At 42.1% G+C, this 18,923-nt stretch overlaps 1 protein-coding gene across 2 annotated transcripts in view; it reads right to left on the bottom strand.

Annotated features, from left to right (window-relative positions):
- Positions 1-18,510, bottom strand: part of ERCC4 (ERCC excision repair 4, endonuclease catalytic subunit) — a 48,573-nt gene extending 30,063 nt beyond the window's left edge. The window contains exons 1-6 of one of the 2 annotated variants that reach the window (XM_033914918.1): positions 18,133-18,510; positions 17,494-17,674; positions 11,351-11,546; positions 8,568-8,775; positions 4,711-4,891; positions 1,195-1,323 (exon numbers count right to left, since the gene is read on the bottom strand). In XM_033914918.1, the coding sequence (XP_033770809.1) occupies positions 1,195-1,323; positions 4,711-4,891; positions 8,568-8,775; positions 11,351-11,546; positions 17,494-17,674; positions 18,133-18,495 (1,258 nt within the window). In that variant the 5' untranslated portion in view covers positions 18,496-18,510. The remainder of the gene's footprint in view (positions 1-1,194; positions 1,324-4,710; positions 4,892-8,567; positions 8,776-11,350; positions 11,547-17,493; positions 17,675-18,132) is intronic. The other variant, XM_033914917.1, reaches the window with a different exon arrangement.
- Positions 18,511-18,923: the final 413 nt, after the last annotated feature.

Here is an 18,923-nt window from a genome sequence, read left to right as displayed (position 1 = left end):
AAAACTGAAGATGGTGATTTTTCATTTATAAATATCACTAAAAGGAACAGACATTATGATGGACTCCTTCAGGGTATAGGTATCGTCCATATATGAGTTGTCAGCCTGGGGGATACTGATAGAAATTTTATTAATTTCAGTTCCCTAGTACTGAGGTCTGTTTCCTAACACCTTTAAGTTGAGTTGCACACCCATATTGCATTGTATCAGCCTCCTTGTAGTGAGTTTTATATGGTGAGAGATTTCTTACTCTCGTCATATTGATTGCTGAATTGTTTTTGATATCCGATACCAGAAACGTAGGCCAGGGTTTTCCAGGCCTACATTTCCAGCACCTCCATAAACGCTTTATGGAACCTAAAGCTACTTCCGGTGTTAGCCATGCCTACAATGGCATTAGGCGTTGCAAAGTTCTTACAGAGGCGTGATTCTGGCGCCTGATTTTTAGGAACCTGTAGGCGCTTTGAATATCAATTTAAAACGGCGTTTTTCACTTAGCTTGAGAACCTACTGGCACCATTTAGAGAATATGGGCCTAAGTTTCTTTGAGATTATTATGGATGGGGTTGTTTTGGAGGAATTTTTGTCATTGTATTTTTTTTTTTTTTAATTCTTTAGTCATTTTATAACTTACATCAAGTGCACAGTAAATTTCACACAATTATAATACAACATCACTTGAAAAATCTTCAATATCATATACCAATAAGATTTAACCCCCACCCCCTCCCAAATTCATATATAACTAATATATACCACCTGAAAATAATATCTTATGACATTCATATATATTCTTAATGGAAAACCAAGAAACCACCCCCCACCCCAAATCCACATGTGTATTAAAATTGGGAAAAGTGTAACTTATTCATTACTATAATTTAATAATGGTCTTCACACATCCTTAAATTTATTATAATAACCTTTTTGAACTGCCAACGCTCTTTTCATTTTATACACATGACAAACTGAATTCCACCAAAAACAATAATTCAGTCTTCTACATTCAGTCATTGTATTTCTTTTTATCATTATTTTTTTGTAAAAGGACAACAGTGAATTAAACAAGTTGTATTTATTACGAGTTAGTTTCCAATTTAAAAAAATATATAATAAAATAAATAAATTTTGGAACACACAAAATTTCAATAGAGAATTTTCTTGTTGTACTATAATTATTATGGTGAACCATACCTTGCTTTTGCTTCTGTTCCATTTTATCAAATGTTTTGGATTTTTTATCCATTTTGTGGTCAGGAATGCGGTAAACTCTGGCGCGAGCATGCACAAACATTGACGTGCTGGAGTCCAGAAACAACCAACCTAAAACAAAATATACATGTATCTTATAACAAAGGGTGGAAAAACTTTTTAAAGAAACTTGTAGGATGATTTTCAAAGGGTCCTGGAGTCTCCTAACTACACAAAGCTTATTAAATTTAAATTCTAAATATTGGAGGCAGAGTTAAAGAGGGGAAAATGTTACATGTTTAGCACCTATTTTCAGAACTAGACCCCCAATCTTGGAAGCCTAAATCTATAGAAATGAGTAGCAGGCCTAAATCTAGAGTCTGAAGTTTTAAGTTCCTAAACCTTAGCAAATTCTCAACTGAAAACGTAAGACGTCATTTTCAATCTCTTAGAAATCTTAACTTATGCTGGCAGTAAAGAAAATAAAAATTACGTCATCTTTCTCTTCAGTACCAAGTGAAATTCTTACAAACTGCATAAAATAAATTATTTATTTTGTTTTCTTAATTTTGTCTGCTTTAATTTTTTTTTCTTTTCCTTTATTCTCCCCTGCCCTCCCAACCTCTCCTCGCTTGCAGACCCATCTATACTGACTCCATGGTAGACTCAGACTCAGACTTCACTTATGCTGCAGAAGCTCCACTCCACTCCACATGAGATCTGGCTTTTTCCAAATTTGAGAATAGTGGCTCCTTTCTACACTTAGACCAGACTTGGAATGGACCTGGTTATAGAAGTGGCAGCTCCTCTAAGCTACCAGTACTCAATTTCTTCTTCAGCCTGAGCATGCAGTGAACTGTAAGCAGCCAGGTGACTTGGCATTTAGACTTTTTCCAGCCTTGTGTTAGACAATTAGCTACTTCAATTGTCCACAGACAGATCTGCACCAGTGACGTTGCCAATATCAAGAGCCAGTAATAACCTGCAATCCTTTACAGTATCAGCTATTAGGAGCATATAAGCTTTCAAATTAGTGTTTCTCACTCTCATACTCTGTCCAAGTGGCAGATGAAATTTAATGTGGACAAATGCAAAATGATGCACATTGGGAAGAATAACCAGAATCATCATTACCAGATGCTAGGGTCCACCTTGGGGGTTAGCGCCCAAGAAAAGGATCTGGGTGTCATCATAGACAATACGATGAATCCTTCCGCCCAATGTGTGGCAGCAGCCAAAAAAGCAAACAGGATGCTAGGAATTATTAAAAAAGGGATGGTTAACAAGACTAAGAATATTATAATGCCCCTGTATCGCTCCATGGTGCGACCTCATCTGGAGTATTGTGTTCAATTCTGGTCTCCTTATCTCAAGAAAGATATAGCGGCACTAGAAAAGGTTCAAAGAGCGACCAAGATGATAAAGGGGATGGAACTCCTCTCATATGAGGAAAGACTAAAAAAGTTAGGGCTCTTCAGAGACAGCCGAGGGGCGATATAATTGAAGTCTACAAAATTCTGAGTGGAGTAGAACGGGTACAAGTGGATTGATTTTTCGCTCTGTCAAAAATTACAAAGACTAGGGGACACTCGAAGAAGTTACAGGGAAATATACTTCTAAAACCAATGGGAGGAAATTTTTTTTCACTTAGAGAATAGTTAAGCTCTGAGATGCATTGCCAGAGGTTGTGGTAAGAGCGGATAGCGTAGCTCGTTTTAAGAAAGGTTTGGACAATTTCCTGGAGGAAAAGTCCATAATCTGTTATTGAGAAAGACATGGGGGAGGAGACGCTGCTGGCCCTGGATCGGTAGCATGGAATATTGTTACTCCTTGGGTTTTGGTCAGGTACTAGGGACATAGATCGGCCACCGTGAGAATGGGCTACTGGGCTTGATGGACCACTGGTCTGACCCAGTAAGGCTATTCTTATATTAACTTCTTGGTAGAAAAATCTGAGCTCACCCTACTGCATAGAATCCCTCTGCCATATCCCTTTCCTCGGTAACTACAAATACATGTGCTATGAAACTCATGCTGTATTCTGGACTAGCTGAACACAATATAAATATGTCTTACGCCCTGAAAATTGGAGGGTGGCCAATGTTACGCCGATTTCTAAAAAGGGCTCCAGGGCAGGTCTGGGAATTACAGACTGGTAAGCCTCACTTCAGTGCCGGGCAAAATGGTAGAAACAATTATAAAAAATAAAATTGTAGAATACGTAGACAAACATGATTTAATGAGACGGAGTCAGCATGGGTTCAGCTGAGGGAGATCTTGCCTCACAAATTTGCTTGACTTCTTTGAAGGTGTGAATAAACATGTGGATAAAAGGTGAGCCGGTTGATATAGTGTATCTAGATTTTCAGAAAGCTTTCGATAAAGTTCCTCATGAGAGGCTCCTGAGAAAATCAAAGTGTCATGGGATAGGTGGCAAAGTTCAATTGTGGATTAGGGATTAGGAATTGGTTATTGGATAGAAGACAGAGGGTAGTGTTAAATGGTCATTTCTCTCAATGGAGGAGAGTAAACAGTGGAGTGCTGCAGGGGTCTGTACTAGGACCGGTGCTATTTAACTTATTTATAAATGATCTGGAAATTGGAACGACGAGTGAGGTGATTAAATTTACAGATGACACTAAATTGTTCAAAGTTGTTAAAACGCATGTGGAATGTGAAAAATTGCAGGCGGACCTTAGGAAATTGGAAGACTGGGCATCCAAATGGCAGATGAAATTTAATATGGACAAATGCAAAGTGATGCACATTGGGAAGAATGGAATGGCCACCGTGAGAACGGGCTACTGGGCTTGATGGACCATTGCTCTGACCCAGTAAGGCTATTCTTATGTTCTTATATACTGATGCAATACAACTTGATAGGCATTGAAAATGATCTCTTCCCTTCATAGCTGGTACTCGTGGGCACTGGAAAAAAGACCAAGTTGCCACCCCTACACTCAGCTACTTACACATCCACTGGATCCTCCATAGTTACAGCGTCAGAGACAGGGTTAAAGGATGTCTCTCTGGCCTGCAGGACCTGTCCTCTGCCATGTTCCGCATACAGGACGCTGGATTAGTTTGGAAGAACATGGCAGAATACAGGACCCGCAGGCAAGAGAGACAGCCTTTAGCACTCTGACGCTGTAGCTGTAGAGGACCCAGGGGGTGGGTAAACAGCGGAGCGCGCGGGGGGGCAGAATCCAGACCTGGGAGTGTAGAAGTAAGGGTTCAGCTGCAGGCAGCCATGAGCATTTTACTAGGCTTGCTCAATGGTAGCAATGCCCCTGCTTCTCACCCTTCATCTTAGATTCACTAAATATGCAAACGCTGGAGCCATGAACTAAGCCAAGTTCCTGTCAAGTGTTGGCTTGTTGGACTGGCCTTGGCCCTGTGATTCCAATATGTTAATTAGATTTATGAGATTGTTTTAGGTACCAAACACAACATTCAACTAGAATTGTGTGCTTTGTTTCTTTTTTTTTTTCCCTTCTTAGAATGTTATTTATTCCATACCTGAATTCTGTCCAAAGACTTTCTCACTTGCTCGCAGAGATTCTAGAAGGTTCAGAAAAGTGACACAGTCATACTGAGAGAGGTACTGCAAAAGAGTACGTAGAATCTTCAAATCTTGCACCAAAGATTTGGTCTTAGCTCCAAGTTGGTGCCATAAGGGGTCTAAATAGTGACGAATTGTCTATAAAAGAGAAAAAATAGAAAATTTGTTCTGATTTTCAATTGCTAAGTTTATAAACAGGGACCCATATAACAATTCTTCCATTTAGTATGAAACAACCATTCCATATAGCTCGCCCAAATTCAGAATTTTCTTGGCGTGAACATACAGGACTAATCACTCCTATCAAGAAAGAATTCATGCATATTCAAGCAACCTAAACCTCTGCTTTAAACTTTCAGATCAATAATCAACCAGGGTGGTTGGCACTTTTTTAAAATATATATTCAGATATCCAGTCAGTGGCTGGCGCTGAATATCCAGGTAGTGCGATGACCAGCACCAATAATCAGATAAAGTTAGAATAAACTTTTCTCCTAACTTTACCTTGATAATTACCGATTAGGGGACTAAATAACCTCCCTTCCTCACTCTTCCACAATAGGGTCAAGATGGTACATAAGCACCGTGGGTCAAATTCTGTACATGGCACAGAAGAAAAATGAGTGCCAAGTCCTATTCTATGAACAGTGCTGAACTGAGTGCAATTTATAGAATAGAGCGTAGCGCTGGGATCCACGTCAAACCTTAGGTATGTACTGTAGCCTTGTATTTATAGGCTTGTTCATTGCTTTGCATTATGATTAAGGGCTCCTTTTACCAAGGTGCGCTAGCGTTTTTAGTGCACGCAGGAAATTACCGTGCGCTACGCTTCTAGAACTAACGCCAGCTCAATGTAGCGCGTGCTAAATCGCGCGTTAAAGCCCTAGCGCACCTTAGTAAAAGGAGTCCTAAGCGAGTCATCAAATTTTAAATAAACTTGAAACTTGATTAACATCAACTGAAATCTGATATAAATCCTCAAGCCTAACTTAGGTGTAGATCTCCCCCCCCTAATTCTATAATACTGCATACATCTTTATACCCCTGACCCGCCCATGTTCCTCCCATGGCCATGCCCCCCTTTCAGTTGCATGCATCTTTATAAAATAGCGTCAGTAATTGTCAGTGCCCAATTAGTGATGCGAATACATTTACTGTGCAAGTAAATTGGGCAAAAATCAAATAAAAATTTGTGGTTCTAAGTATTATATACCAAAGTTCACAAATACTATGTACAATACAAAACATCTAAGGGCCTCTTTTACAAAGGCGCGCTAAGCGTTTAGCGCGGATTTAGCACGCACTGAATCAACGTGTGCGTTAACCGCCAACGCATCCATAGGATAACTTGCACGCGTTAAAAAGCATAGCGCACTTTTATAAAAGAGGGGGTTAGTGGGAAAATAAATTTTACAATTAGGATCTCTACCAAGGCAGGGGCCTCAGACTTATTGAGCTACCCACTACGGGCCTTTTTTTGAACTGAAGTTGAAAAGCTCATGTTCACCTCATCGGCCCGAGTTCCACCCTACTACCTACTTACTTATAAAATTACTTTATTTTGTCTAATCCTATAATATTCATTTCATTTAAATCTACTCTTTTTCTACAAGAAATTTATTTTTATATAAAAAAAACGAATTATCTCAGGTGGTGTAATTAACACACAACTATTCCCACAGGTTGCCTTGCGCAGAATCGGAGTCACTTTCCAAACCAAACTTTTCTCCAAATACTGTCATTTACTGCTTTAGGCTACATTAGTATTTCACTTCTCTTGTAGCCTTCTGCATTTTAGATGCTGCCAGAGCTTTACCACCACAACTGCTTAATTTATTCAGTCCGACGCAGCCTGCGTTTCGCGGGGCTACAAAAGGCTCCCGTTGCATCAGGGATTCAGAGGCAGTGGGCTCTTGTGTTAACATTGTACGCGATCTGCCGATTCTGAACGTAAATTGGGCATCTGGGAGTATGTGGATTCATGGAAAGGTCCACCTAACAGCTGAAATGATCTAGAATAGATAAATGCCTTTGAACATAGGATTATTTAAAAAAAAAAAAAAAAAATTGCCAATGCAATAAGTAGTTGACCAATACGAATATTAATAAATAAATCTTCTCCCTTCTTAATATAAAATGGTGTATATTTCAATAATAAAAAGAAAATGGTATTTATTTATTACAATAAGAAGTTAATGGCTCCCAAATTTTCTTGAAATTCTTATAATTCCCCTGTTGTATTGCAATTGTTCTTTCCATTTTATATATGTGACACAATGAGTTCCACCAGAAATTATAGTTCAGTCTACTATAATTTTTCCAATTGTTTGTGATGTGCTGAATGGCGACTCCTGTCATTATCAATAAAAGCTTGTTGTTACTTGATGATATTTGACTTTTTTTTCTCATTGACATACCAAATAATACTGTATCATAAGATAATGCCACATGTTTCTTCAATAAACAATTTACTTGATCCCAAATTGAATTCCAAAAGGCTAAGATAAAGGGACAATAAAACAACAAATGATCTAAAGTCCCTACTTCAAGATTACAGTGCCAACATCTATTAGACTGTGAACTATTTAATTTTTGTAATTCATATTTGGGGAAAAAGGGTGGGCATAATGGGGGGAGGGTAGTAATTTTTATATACCGTATTTTCACGCAGATAACGCGCACCCGTGTAAAACGCGCACACGGGTATAGCGCGCAGAAACCACGATTTTATGTACAAAAACTTTTGTATACCGCGCTCACGGGTATACCGCGCATGCTGCCTGACTGTCCTTTCGCCCGCCCCGACTCTCCTCTGGCCACCCCGACTCTCCTTTCGCCCTCCCCGACTCTCCGTGCGCTGTCCCGACTCTCCGTTCACCCGCCCTGACTTTCCGTGCACTGCCCCGACTCTCCGTGCACTGCCCCGACTCTCCGTTCACCCGCCCTGACTTTCCGTGCACTGCCCCGCTTCTCCGTGCGCTGTCCCGACTCTCCTTTCGCCCGCCCTGCCCGGTTGGGCCCATGTGCCTCAGGCCGCGCCCCCAAGTGGGACCTAAGGCTCCAGGGCCTATTCTGATTGGCCCACGCGCCTTAGGCCCCACCAGTAGGCGGAGCTTTGGGACGGATGGGCCAATCCGGCCTCATTCCGTCGTTGGCTGCCTGCCGGACAGGCGGGTTTGGCTCCCGTCTGTCCGGCCAACTACCAAAGGTACGGGGAAGGGGGGGGTGTCGTGGGGGTCGGCCAGGGGGGTCGCGGGTCGGCTGGGGTGCGGTCGGAGGTTCTTGGGGGGGGCGGTCGTTGGAGGGAGGAGGGTTTGCGTCGAGGGCAGGAGGGCCTGGGATCCCTCCTGCCCGTAATGTAGTGCGGGGTGGGGGTAGGGGGTCGCCGTGGCCAGGAGGGTTTGGGCTCCCTCCTGGCCCGATATTGTCGGGGAGTTGGGGAGTTGGCCGGGCAAGAGGGCTTGGGCTCCCTCTTGCTCCGATCGTGGATGCGGGTGCGGGTGGGAGCGCGTGCGAGCGGTCGTTCGGGGTGGGGGTGCGAGCGGTCCTGCTGGGGGGGGTGAATCGGGCGTCGGGCGGGGTGGGAACTATGTAAAAAAATTTTTGTATACCGCGCTCACGCGTATAACGCGCGAGGGGTATGCGCGGTAGGTAAAAACGCGTATAACGCGCGCGTTATATGCGTGAAAATACGGTATTTAGTAAGATTGTCAAGTGATATGTTTAATTGTACTGTTTCCACATCTGTGTACTTGATGAAAGTTTTAAAATGAAAAAAGAATTAAAAAAAAAAAAAAAAGTAGTTGACCAATACCTTCTCAAAAGTTGTCCCAATGGCATTTTCTAAAGACAAATCTTCTACTTCAAGGGCAGGGTGGTATCTCTTCAGTTCTTTAAGACATGCGTTCATGATATCCAGTATTGAGGCCTGAATAGCAAGCATGGCCGGAGTCATGGTTATATGTAATTCAACCACCTCGGGCTTGTGCTTTTCTAAAAAGGAGTTCACTGCCACATGAAACCTACGGAGAAACCACAGAAGTCAGCTTTTTCATGCTCAGTATACACTGTACTGGTGTAATATTTTTACATGTGGCACTTCCACTGACAGCAAGAAAGGGATGCACTGAATACCGGCAAGCAGAACAGGACATGTCTAGGGGGAAGACTGAATGGAGTGCTTGTGTTTCTAGAACAGGACAAGCTACTCAAATAGTTGGACCCGAGAGAGTGCCAAGGAATCTGACCAAGGTCTTCCAGCCAAGAATAAACTCAACAGAGAAAAGGGCCAGGGAAAATATCAAGACTCCTATTGTATCCACCAGTATTCTGAGCCTAATTAAACTTCCCTGGATTTCTTACCTGCCCAGGTGCATGGTTAATGACAAAGGTATTGGTAGGCATTTAAAATCATGTGCTTTTCAATAAAAAGTACAAGAGAAACCACATAATCAACATCTTAATGTGTTTTTGAAATATAGCAGTTGGTAGGAATTTAAAAATATCTAGAACTAGAATCCTGAGACTCCCACCAACATAATAATTCCTCCTCCTTCTTTCTCTCTCTCATTCCCCCTCAAGGACCCATTTCTTGGTCCACTCTAGCTTATCCCCACCAGAGAACCTTTTTTTGGTTCAGTTCCTCCTATTTTCTCCAATGGCCCTTTCACAAATTTCTCCCAAGCCCTTTTCCTGGGTTCTCTCTTGTCTACCCACTTCTAGGCCTCTTCTCCAGGTCCAATCTCTTGTCCCCTCCTGGTCTACCCATGGCCCTCTCCTTCCTACTTTCTTCTCATCTGATCTCAGTTCAGTTCATTGGCTCTGGGCCCAGCATAGAGGCAATGGGAAGGAAAATCAGCAACTTCATCCCCTCTTCCAGGGTGGGGAGCCTTTTGCCACAGAATACCATACTAAGTGTGGTACCGCTGCAGGGCCAGTAAGGGTCCAATTTTCTTTCCTATTGCTTCTGCCACAAACTGAAGATCTCCACTGGCAGAAGGCTGAACTGTCCTCCTTTTATCTCTGTGCTAATTGTGGAAGGATCCTTAGGGTATGGGGGCTCTGGTCAATTGTTCTCACTGCCCCTTCACCCCTCAATATCAGCACAGGCCATTGCCATTAAAAATTGGGCCAGGAGCCAGTATGTCCATTCCTAATGCTGCCCCCTGGATTATCTGTAATTTAATCACTGACAATCTTTAAAAATGGTTTTTGTCAGTAGTCAGCGATTAAAACATTACAAGATAAAAAGGCCAGTTTTAACAGTTACAGGATAAAAGTCCAAAAGTTACTTGGAGAACTGCATTACTCTTTACCCTCTTGTGCTGTGGCCAAGCTAAGCTACGTTAAATGGATCTGTGGTTTGGTTCTATCCAGGAGCATTTCTGGCTCTCCCCCAGCCATGTGCAGAGATGCAACTAAGAATCATAGTTAAACATTTCATGATTTGAACCTTTTTCTTTCATTCCCAAGAATCAATTTGGGAGACTATCAAGTTTTCTTTATTCTTGATATACTGTTTATCAAATAGGTATCTAAACGGTTTACAATAAAATGAAATAAAAAATGAATTAAAATGAAAAGATATAACATATCTAGAGTTAATTATTTTTTTTTTAAAGATAATAATAAAATAAAAGGGAGCATAAAGGGACTAATGTACATGAAACGAGGGGAAGGAGATATAAGGTAAGTAAGTAAATACAAAATGCACAAGACCATCTGGATAACAGGATGCGACAAGGAATGAGGCAAGTGAAGTATATGGGCTGGGGAGGACTTCAGTGGCTGGGAGGGTGTAGATGAACTGGAGTGAGCTTTGACGGAGACTTCAGGAGTTGGAACCTAAGAACAGGACCGGGCAGAACTTTGGATTCTTGCCCAGAAATAGCTAAGAAGAAGAAGAAAAAACAAAACAAAACACATTTTTAGATTGAATCAGGTTAGGCAGATTAGATGGACCTTTCGGGTCTTTATCTACCGTCCTCTACTATGTTACTAACAAATAACATGTAGCTGAGTCTCCATAAGTAATAAACAGGGGCAAAGGCAGGCAGAATCTCTAAGCCAAGCAAAAGAAAGAAGATGCAAAGGAAATTGCTGACTCCTATGGACATCCCATACTAAGAATGGCATGACTTAAACCCCACGACCAGCTCAAGTTCCAAAACAAAGTAGGAGTGAAAAAACAGAACCTCCTCATGACAGCATGTGTGTAAGTCTATTCAGCCACATGAAAATGGTATTAGATTTTCCCTCTAAACTAGTGGTTCCCAACCCTGTCCTGGAGAACCCCCCAGGCCAATCGGGTTTTCAGGCTAACCCTAATAAATATGCATGGAGCAGATTTGCATGCCTGTCATTTCCATGATATGCAAATCTCTCTCATGCATATTCATTAGGGCTAGCCTGAAAACCCGAATGGCCTGGGGGTCCTCCAAGACAGGGAACACCTTCTCTAAACTGTAAACCTCAAGATCAACAAGAAATAAAACAATGAGACGTTTCACCAACATGAAATGCCAGAAACAAACAAACAAAATTCACCCATTAACAGTAAGAAACATTAGGATGTCACGCCATGGTGAAGAAGCTTACCTGGGCCACAGATAAAGTTTCCGAATAAAGAGGTTTCGCATCACGCGCTCCACTTGGCAGAAGCCCATTTGAAAGGCAACAGCATTGTCTGTAAAGGCTTTGATGAAGCCCTGCTTGTTCTTCTGCCGATAAAGACGCAAAATAAATGCTTCTTGGCATGATTCAATGATCTTGTGCGCTTTGTACACTAGGATACCTGATAGAATAGTAATGAAATAAATGGGTTCCAATAAGGTTAAACACTTACTCCCTCTTTTTTTCTAAGGCGCGTTAATCGAATTAGCACGCTTGCTAAACGCTAATGCGTCCACAGACTAACATGCACGTGCTAGCGTTTAGCGCGCATTAATCAGTTAGTGCACCTTAGTAAAAGAGGGTCTTAGGTTTTGAATATTTTCTTTGATTGGATTCTGCAAATGATCTGTTTATTCTTAGCTCTGGTGTATATATTTGCATACTTATAGTGTAACTTTTATTAGGAGCATGTCTTAATTTTTCTTAAACTTGTCTTTGCTTCATTTTTTCTACTGGCCATACTAAATGTTTTCCATAAGTCGGTCAGATGCCTACTTAAGCCACAAAGTAATATACAATCAGCAATATCCAGCCAGCACAAGTTTGATGTCAACAGCCTAGGTCTATCCCTTATGTCTAGTTCCCCCCCCCCAAAAAAAAAAAAAAAAAACACCCAAAACAAAACACTAGACATAAGGGATAGCCCTAGTAAGTGTCCATTTGGGAGCAGGAGAGAAGAGAGAGATCTAATTGCTCCATGTATTGGTCCCTTTAAAAAGCTGCTCAGAAGCAGCAGACCACTCATTGACAGCTCTTATATCAAGGTCATCATTCCATTTTATCTCTGTTTAATTATGACAAAAATTTCACCCTTGTTCATTGTTTCTGTACAAGCTTTTGCTTCAGTTTGCAAATTTATAAAAATTAAATAAAAATTGTCCCTTGACAATCTTTAGCACCCTATAGTGTATGTCATTGGTGACATATCAAGTATACAGACATGCTATAATTTTTGAGATTTGGGAGAGGTGTGTAAGGAAAGGAATTGTGATTTATTATTGTAATTAAATCAGACATGAGCATGTCTTTTAATCCTTATACATAAGGAATGAAAGTCATGCTCTGAACCGTAAATCAATACTGACATCTAGTGGCAATAGTACCTAAAACCCCAAACCACCCCACAAAAGAACATTATCTCATGCACATGAGAGTTCCCTGTATTAAGAACTTTTTTTTTTAAAAGTAGCTTGGATATAGGGCTCATACTTAATATTTATGGAGAAATATACATGCAGATTATGTATAGATAAGGATTCAGCCATAGCTACTTATACCTGAATGACACACGGAGAAAGTTTGTCCCAATTCCTGCAAGCTCTGTCCCTATCTCCATGAACTCACTCTGATCCCATCTGCACAAGCCTCAAATAGTTATGATTTTATATTTAAATCATTTTATCAAAGTACTAAAAAACCAATATTCTGTACAACTCATTTTATCAATCACAAACAATACAGACCAAGGAACAACAAAACCCCTGTCTCCCCTCCACTGCTGGGAAAACTGAACAAGCCCAATTACTACAGAATGCTACATAGAACAATCAGGCTAACAGAATACCTCGGTCACACACAGAGAACACAAATGCCAAATACATAACAGCTGACCAAAAATGATAAACATAAATTAAATCAAAATCCCAAGAAGCCACACCTTATTTATTTTTTTTAGTCTGTCCTCCCAAAGGAGCTCAGAAAGAATTACAACATTCTGGGATTCAAGGGCAAGTTGGATGCATACCTTCTTGCAAACCACATTGGGGGATACGAGTAAACAAGGTTTCTCAGCAGGGAATACCTGGCTTGGCCTCCGCGAGTACGGGTCGCCAGACTGGATGGACCTAAGGTCTGATCCGGCGAAGCCATTTCTTATGTTCTTATGTACAAATCAGATACTCAAGCATTTTCCCTATCTGTCCCGGTGGGCTCACAGACTATCTAATGTACCTGGGGTAGTAGAGAATTAAGTGATTTGTCCCTCGCTAAAAGGCGTTCTACATTGGAAAATTAGGGAAATCTCTTCACTTCAAAACTACTTAGCTTTGGAATAATTTCCCTGCCCACCTGCACAACTTGGGCTCTTTCCAACTATTCTGAAGACACCTGAAAACTTAGCTATTTTCAAAAATGTAAATTTCCGCTCCCCCCCCCCCCCCAACTCCCACTGTACTTCCCTTTTAATTTCTGTAAACCTTGTCGAGCTCTATATTTATAGAGAAGATGCGGTATATAAGCTTAAGGTTTAGTTTAGTTAGTTTAATTTAGTGTAGGGTTTGAATCCATAATCTAAGGGTGCAAGGATGTAACTTCAACCACTCCGCTACACTCTCCTCTCCTTGCATATAGTACAACATGAAAGAAATATAAAGATACATTTCCCCTTATACTGTGCAAAATATAAAGATCGCACATGCCAGGGATGATATTAGGGAAGTGCAACTAGGGGGACAGGCCCTAAGCCTGTTGGAAGCTGAAGGCAGCATGGCCTGGTGTTAGACATAGCTGTGGCCCAGGGAAGAAAAATTTGAGATGGGACTCCCAAACCTAACACCAGCTCTGGCAGGATACACATTTCAAATCTGACATATTGTAATCCCAAAACAGTTTATTGTTCAAATCATGTTGGTCCCAGGCTCTAGTTTCTGGTGTCGGCATCTCTCTTTCCTTCCCTTCTCTCTTCCCCTCTGTGCACATCCACCACCTCCCTGCTGTGATTAGTATAGCGGCCGCCAGTCTCCCCCCTCCCCCTAAACGAACGAGTCAGGAGGGATGCCCAATCCCTCCTGCCGAAAGACACCCCACCCGCCCCCGACGATTGCTGGCAGGCGGTTGCTCAATCCCTCCTGCCGGTAGGCCACCCACCCCACCCTGACAATCACGGCAGGCGGGTGCCCAACCCCTCCTGCCAGTAGGCCTCCCACCCCCCCGACGATCGTGGCCGGAGAGTGCCCAACCCCTCCTGCCCGATGGCCGCCCACCCTTTCTCGAAGATCGCTGGCAGGAGGGTGCCCAATCCCTCCTGCCGGACCCCCATAAAGATCCCCCCATCCTGTACCCCCCAATGAAACTCCCGAACCCCTCCGGGCTCACCTAGCAAGTTGGCCAGCCAGCCATGTCCTCGCACCGTCCATCCGGCCCGCCTCCATCCAAATGAGGCAGGCTCACCCCTCCCCTGCCCAACCCACAGAAGCCTAGGGCCTGATTTGCCTGGGCGGATCCTTAGGTACAGCAGGAGATCATATCCAGCAGGAGATCATATTGAGGATTTCAGCATATCCAGCAGGAGATCATATCCAGGATTTGGATTATAAAGTTGCTTGTTGGGATGAGTCACTCACTATCTAATGGCCAATCAGGGACTCACTAAGGAAGTCCCTGATTGGCTGAGGCACCTCAGGCCCCTTCTAAGGGAGGAGCCCGAGGTGCCAGAGCCAATCATGGCCTTAGGCCCCTCCCAGTGCATCACACAATGCACCAGGGTGGGGCCTAAGGCCTCAGAATTGTTGCTGGAGGCATTTGAGCAGGAGGGATTGAGCTCACCTCCTGTTCCGTTAAAGGTATGGGGGTGGGGAGGGGGTGTCCCTTGGGTGGCAGGAGGGGGTCGGCATCCCTCCTGCCATAGGCGGCGGGCATCCGCACATGAAGAGGGGGGGCATCGGCATGGGTTAAAACTCCTTTTTTATATATTTTGCAAAAGCACATTGCCAGCTCATGGTTTTAAAGGGCAGAAGAGGGCAGGAGAGTTGGTAAGAAAGTGAAGCGACTGGTCCTCAGCAGTCACTTCACTTCAGCTCAGCCAGCCCAATCGGTGTTCCTTCTTGAGTTTAGTGAATCACGTCCTTCCTACTTTGCATGCACGGATCAGATCGGATTGGAGGTTGATCGGCCAGGTGGTTAGTGAATCAGTCGGGGAACGATCGCAAAACCAGTAAAACTGAAAATGCACATAACATCAGGATAAGGGGGGAGGGGAATCTTTGTCAAGCAGGCTACCAAGGACTGAATTCTCTCCTGTGACTAAATCAAATTCTGGAGCAATTTGGCATTCATCTTCCACTATAGGGGTTAATGATCTGTCATGATACCATACATTCTACAGGTGCCCAGTCTTTAAACAACTGGGTAATGCATGTTTGTTTAAAAAGCTTCAGTTTAGCCATTAATGAAAGGAGGACAGGAAAGGTAGGAACTATAGATAGACCTATTACAAGCTTGTCTTTTTGACAACATTGATTGAAATTCATGTAAAACATTTGTTTCACCCAGATGTAAGAAAATTTCAAATCAACCATACCACAGAGATATTACTAGTTTCTAGACATGACCATTATGTGATAGCTTTAGAACAAAAGAAGGCTATAGTTGATATATTCCTGGACTTTATTTATTACATAGGCTGAAGGCATATATGCTAAAGGCTTTGGTGTTGAATTGTTTTTATCTTCCTGATAAGTGTTCAGCGGTGAGGTATGGTAATGAGGATTCTGACAGTACTGTATGTTAAAGTATGCTCTTCAAAGTTCTGTCTGCAGCTCTTTAATTTGTATCTGAGCCCACTGTGAAGTAATATTGAATTTGGGATCATCATTGTGAATATATGTAGACGGGATAATGATATTCCGCCCTTATTAAGAATGATGTTTCCACCACACTAGGGTGTCAGCTGTCTTTGCCTCCATTGTCAGTTTGACTGGGGACTAATGGCTTTATGTTTAAATTACTAAAATCACAGATAACGGCGATCATAAGGGATCCTGACCTTATAGTTCCTAGTATGAGCAAGGTGGATTTATATTCTACTTTGGGATCCTTTTACCAAGATGCGCTAGTGCATCTTAGCAGGCGCTGATTCTGACCTTATATTTCCTAGTACAAGCAAGGTCGATTCACATTCTACTTTGGGGTCCTTTTACTAAGGCGCGCTAGTGCGTCTTAGCGCACACTAAATGCTAATGCCCGCTAACACGTCCATTATATCCTATGGACGCATTAGCATTTAGCACGCGCTAATATTTAGTGTGTGCCAAGACGTACTAGTGCGCTTTAGTAAAAGGACCCCTTAGATTTGTCATGAGGTGCATTATTCGGGCACTGTTTTAGATGCTCGGTTATTATGTAAGCCTTATTTTAGGAAATGAGGGGCACTTTTACTAAAGCTTAGTGCACACTAACATACATTTAGCATGTGCAAAGTGCCATGTAACCCATAGGTAGCATGTACAGCATTTAGGATGCGCTCAGCTTTAATAAAAGGATCAATTTTAAAGTTGGAGACTTTTGCATAAGTTACATTTTTCCTCCATGGCTGGGGAGTTCTGTACAGTGTTGATCAGTTGGTGCTTTCTGTGAATGACTATCGTAAAACCCTGTACTTAGGTTTACCTTATTCTGTGATGAGGGCTTTGCAGATGATTCAGCATGCTGCTGCAAGGCTTGTCACCCACTGAGAGAAAATATTATACCTATAGTTTTGCATTGGCTCCCAGTGGATGCTCAGGTGAAATGTAAAGTTTTACCTTTGTTTATCTTATTGACAGTATCATGCTATTACTTTTATGCTCTGGAAATTCATTCATTACATTATGCATGACAGATGACTACCTGGAATGCTTCTTCTTTAATTGCTGCACCAAGATTAAATTCCTGGCCTTTAGATCCACAGTTGTGCTCCAATTTAAAGAATTTAAATCAGAAATATACACAGATTAAGTATTAAATATTAAAGAGGAAAATACATTTTTTTAAATCATATTTTTTTCTATTTTGAGCTCAAACCTGAACTCAAACCTTAGGGCTCCTTTTACGAAGGCACGTTAGTGGTTTAACGCGTGTAATAGCGTGTGCTAAATTGCCGGCCGTGCTAGCTGCTACCGCCTCCTCTTGAGCAGGCGTAGTTTTTCGGTCAGCGCAGGGGTTAGCACGTGATTAAAATTCGCAAGTGCTAAAGCTGCTAACGCGGCTTCGTAAAAGGAGCCCTTAGTGTTTGAAATCAAGAGGGGAAATTAAGCACTACACTTATAAATAAAAAACTACCCAGTCAAGAAAGCACCATATTAAATTCTTACCTGTAATAAGAGTTGAGGGAATTCTATCTGTCAGGAAATCAACCACAAGAATTCGACTAGTAACAAACAAAACTCCGCCTTGCATATAAACATCATATCGATCGTTGCTGGAAATTTCATTAGTGACAATCCGAGGCAGGTGAACAGTTCCCTCCGATCTCAGCCGCTCCACAAAATATTCCTATACAAATTAGTACTAGTACTTAGAAAACGTTTTCTATAATAGGTTCTTTTCTGCAAACATTTGCAAAACATAAGCCAAAATAAAGAAAAATCAATTATTAGAGAAGAATAATTTCAAACTATTTCCTCAACACAATCATTTCTATTTGGGGGAAACAGTTACCATTTTGTATCACTATTATTTTTACAATCTCTCAAACTTATCTCCGGATGGCTTGCAATCAATTCTGGAACAAAAATTAAAATGCAGAGCCTACAGTCTTAAAAATTGCACTACTTTGCCAAGTGCTTATATCCCAGGGAAGGACAGGTGGATGAGAATAAATTTAAATGACAGCTGATCTATTCATTTTAGAGATTTCCACTGACTTCAACCAAAAAGGACAAAGGCATCAATCAGGAAATGCCCCCCACAGGATCCAGCAGAGAGAATTGACACCTGCGTCCGGCTCTTACCTCTTCGGCTGGGCTGGTGTTTAACACCAGCACCAGATTAGCGGGGTCGCAGTACAACCGCAGGAAGCTGTGCAGAATCCTATCGATGCCCAACCCTCGGGCAGTTATGACCAGCCCGTCCTCGTGAAACAGGTCTAAGAAGATCTGATTCTCGTGCTCTAACAACGGAGCCATAACCGGCTCAACCCTTCTCTCTAGAAACCGGGGGAAAAAATCATTCGAGAGGCGGAAGTGGCCGGCTGGAACGTCATCACTCCCCGACTGTATCGACAGGTCTAGAGTTGAGACTGGAGTGAGGGAACACGTGACGTAATCAGTCCCCGCCCGTTCCTTGACGTTCCGTTTCAACCCGAAGGGGGGCATTCCCTAGGAGTTTTTAAGATGATGAGGCTGACTGGTTGCCTTGCGTTTCAGGATTGGTTAATTGAAAACGTTTTCATTCGGAAATCTGATAGAAAACATTTTTATTTGACTTCGCTTTTCAATATTTTTAATAGAAAACGCTAGAACCTAGGCACGGTGCTGGCCGTCTTTTCCTAAAGAAATAGGGAAATACCAACTGCACTTGAATGTAACTGGCCTCGAAATACTACTGAAAAAGTCTGGTTTGCTAGCGTTTGAGGGTTGGTCTTCACGATTGCAAACGTTTTCATTAGGAAATCCGATAGAAAAATAAACGCCTTTTAACATTTTAATAGAAAATGCTAGAACCTAGGCACAATGCTGGCCGTCTTTTCCTAAAGAAATAAGGAAATACCAACTGTACTTGAATGTAACTGGCCTCGAAATAC

This window comes from Geotrypetes seraphini, chromosome 11 (genome assembly GCF_902459505.1).
Source record: "Geotrypetes seraphini chromosome 11, aGeoSer1.1, whole genome shotgun sequence".
NCBI lineage: Eukaryota > Metazoa > Chordata > Amphibia > Gymnophiona > Dermophiidae > Geotrypetes > Geotrypetes seraphini.
Note: the sequence above shows the minus strand (reverse complement) of the source record. Positions and strands in the feature narration are given on the sequence as shown.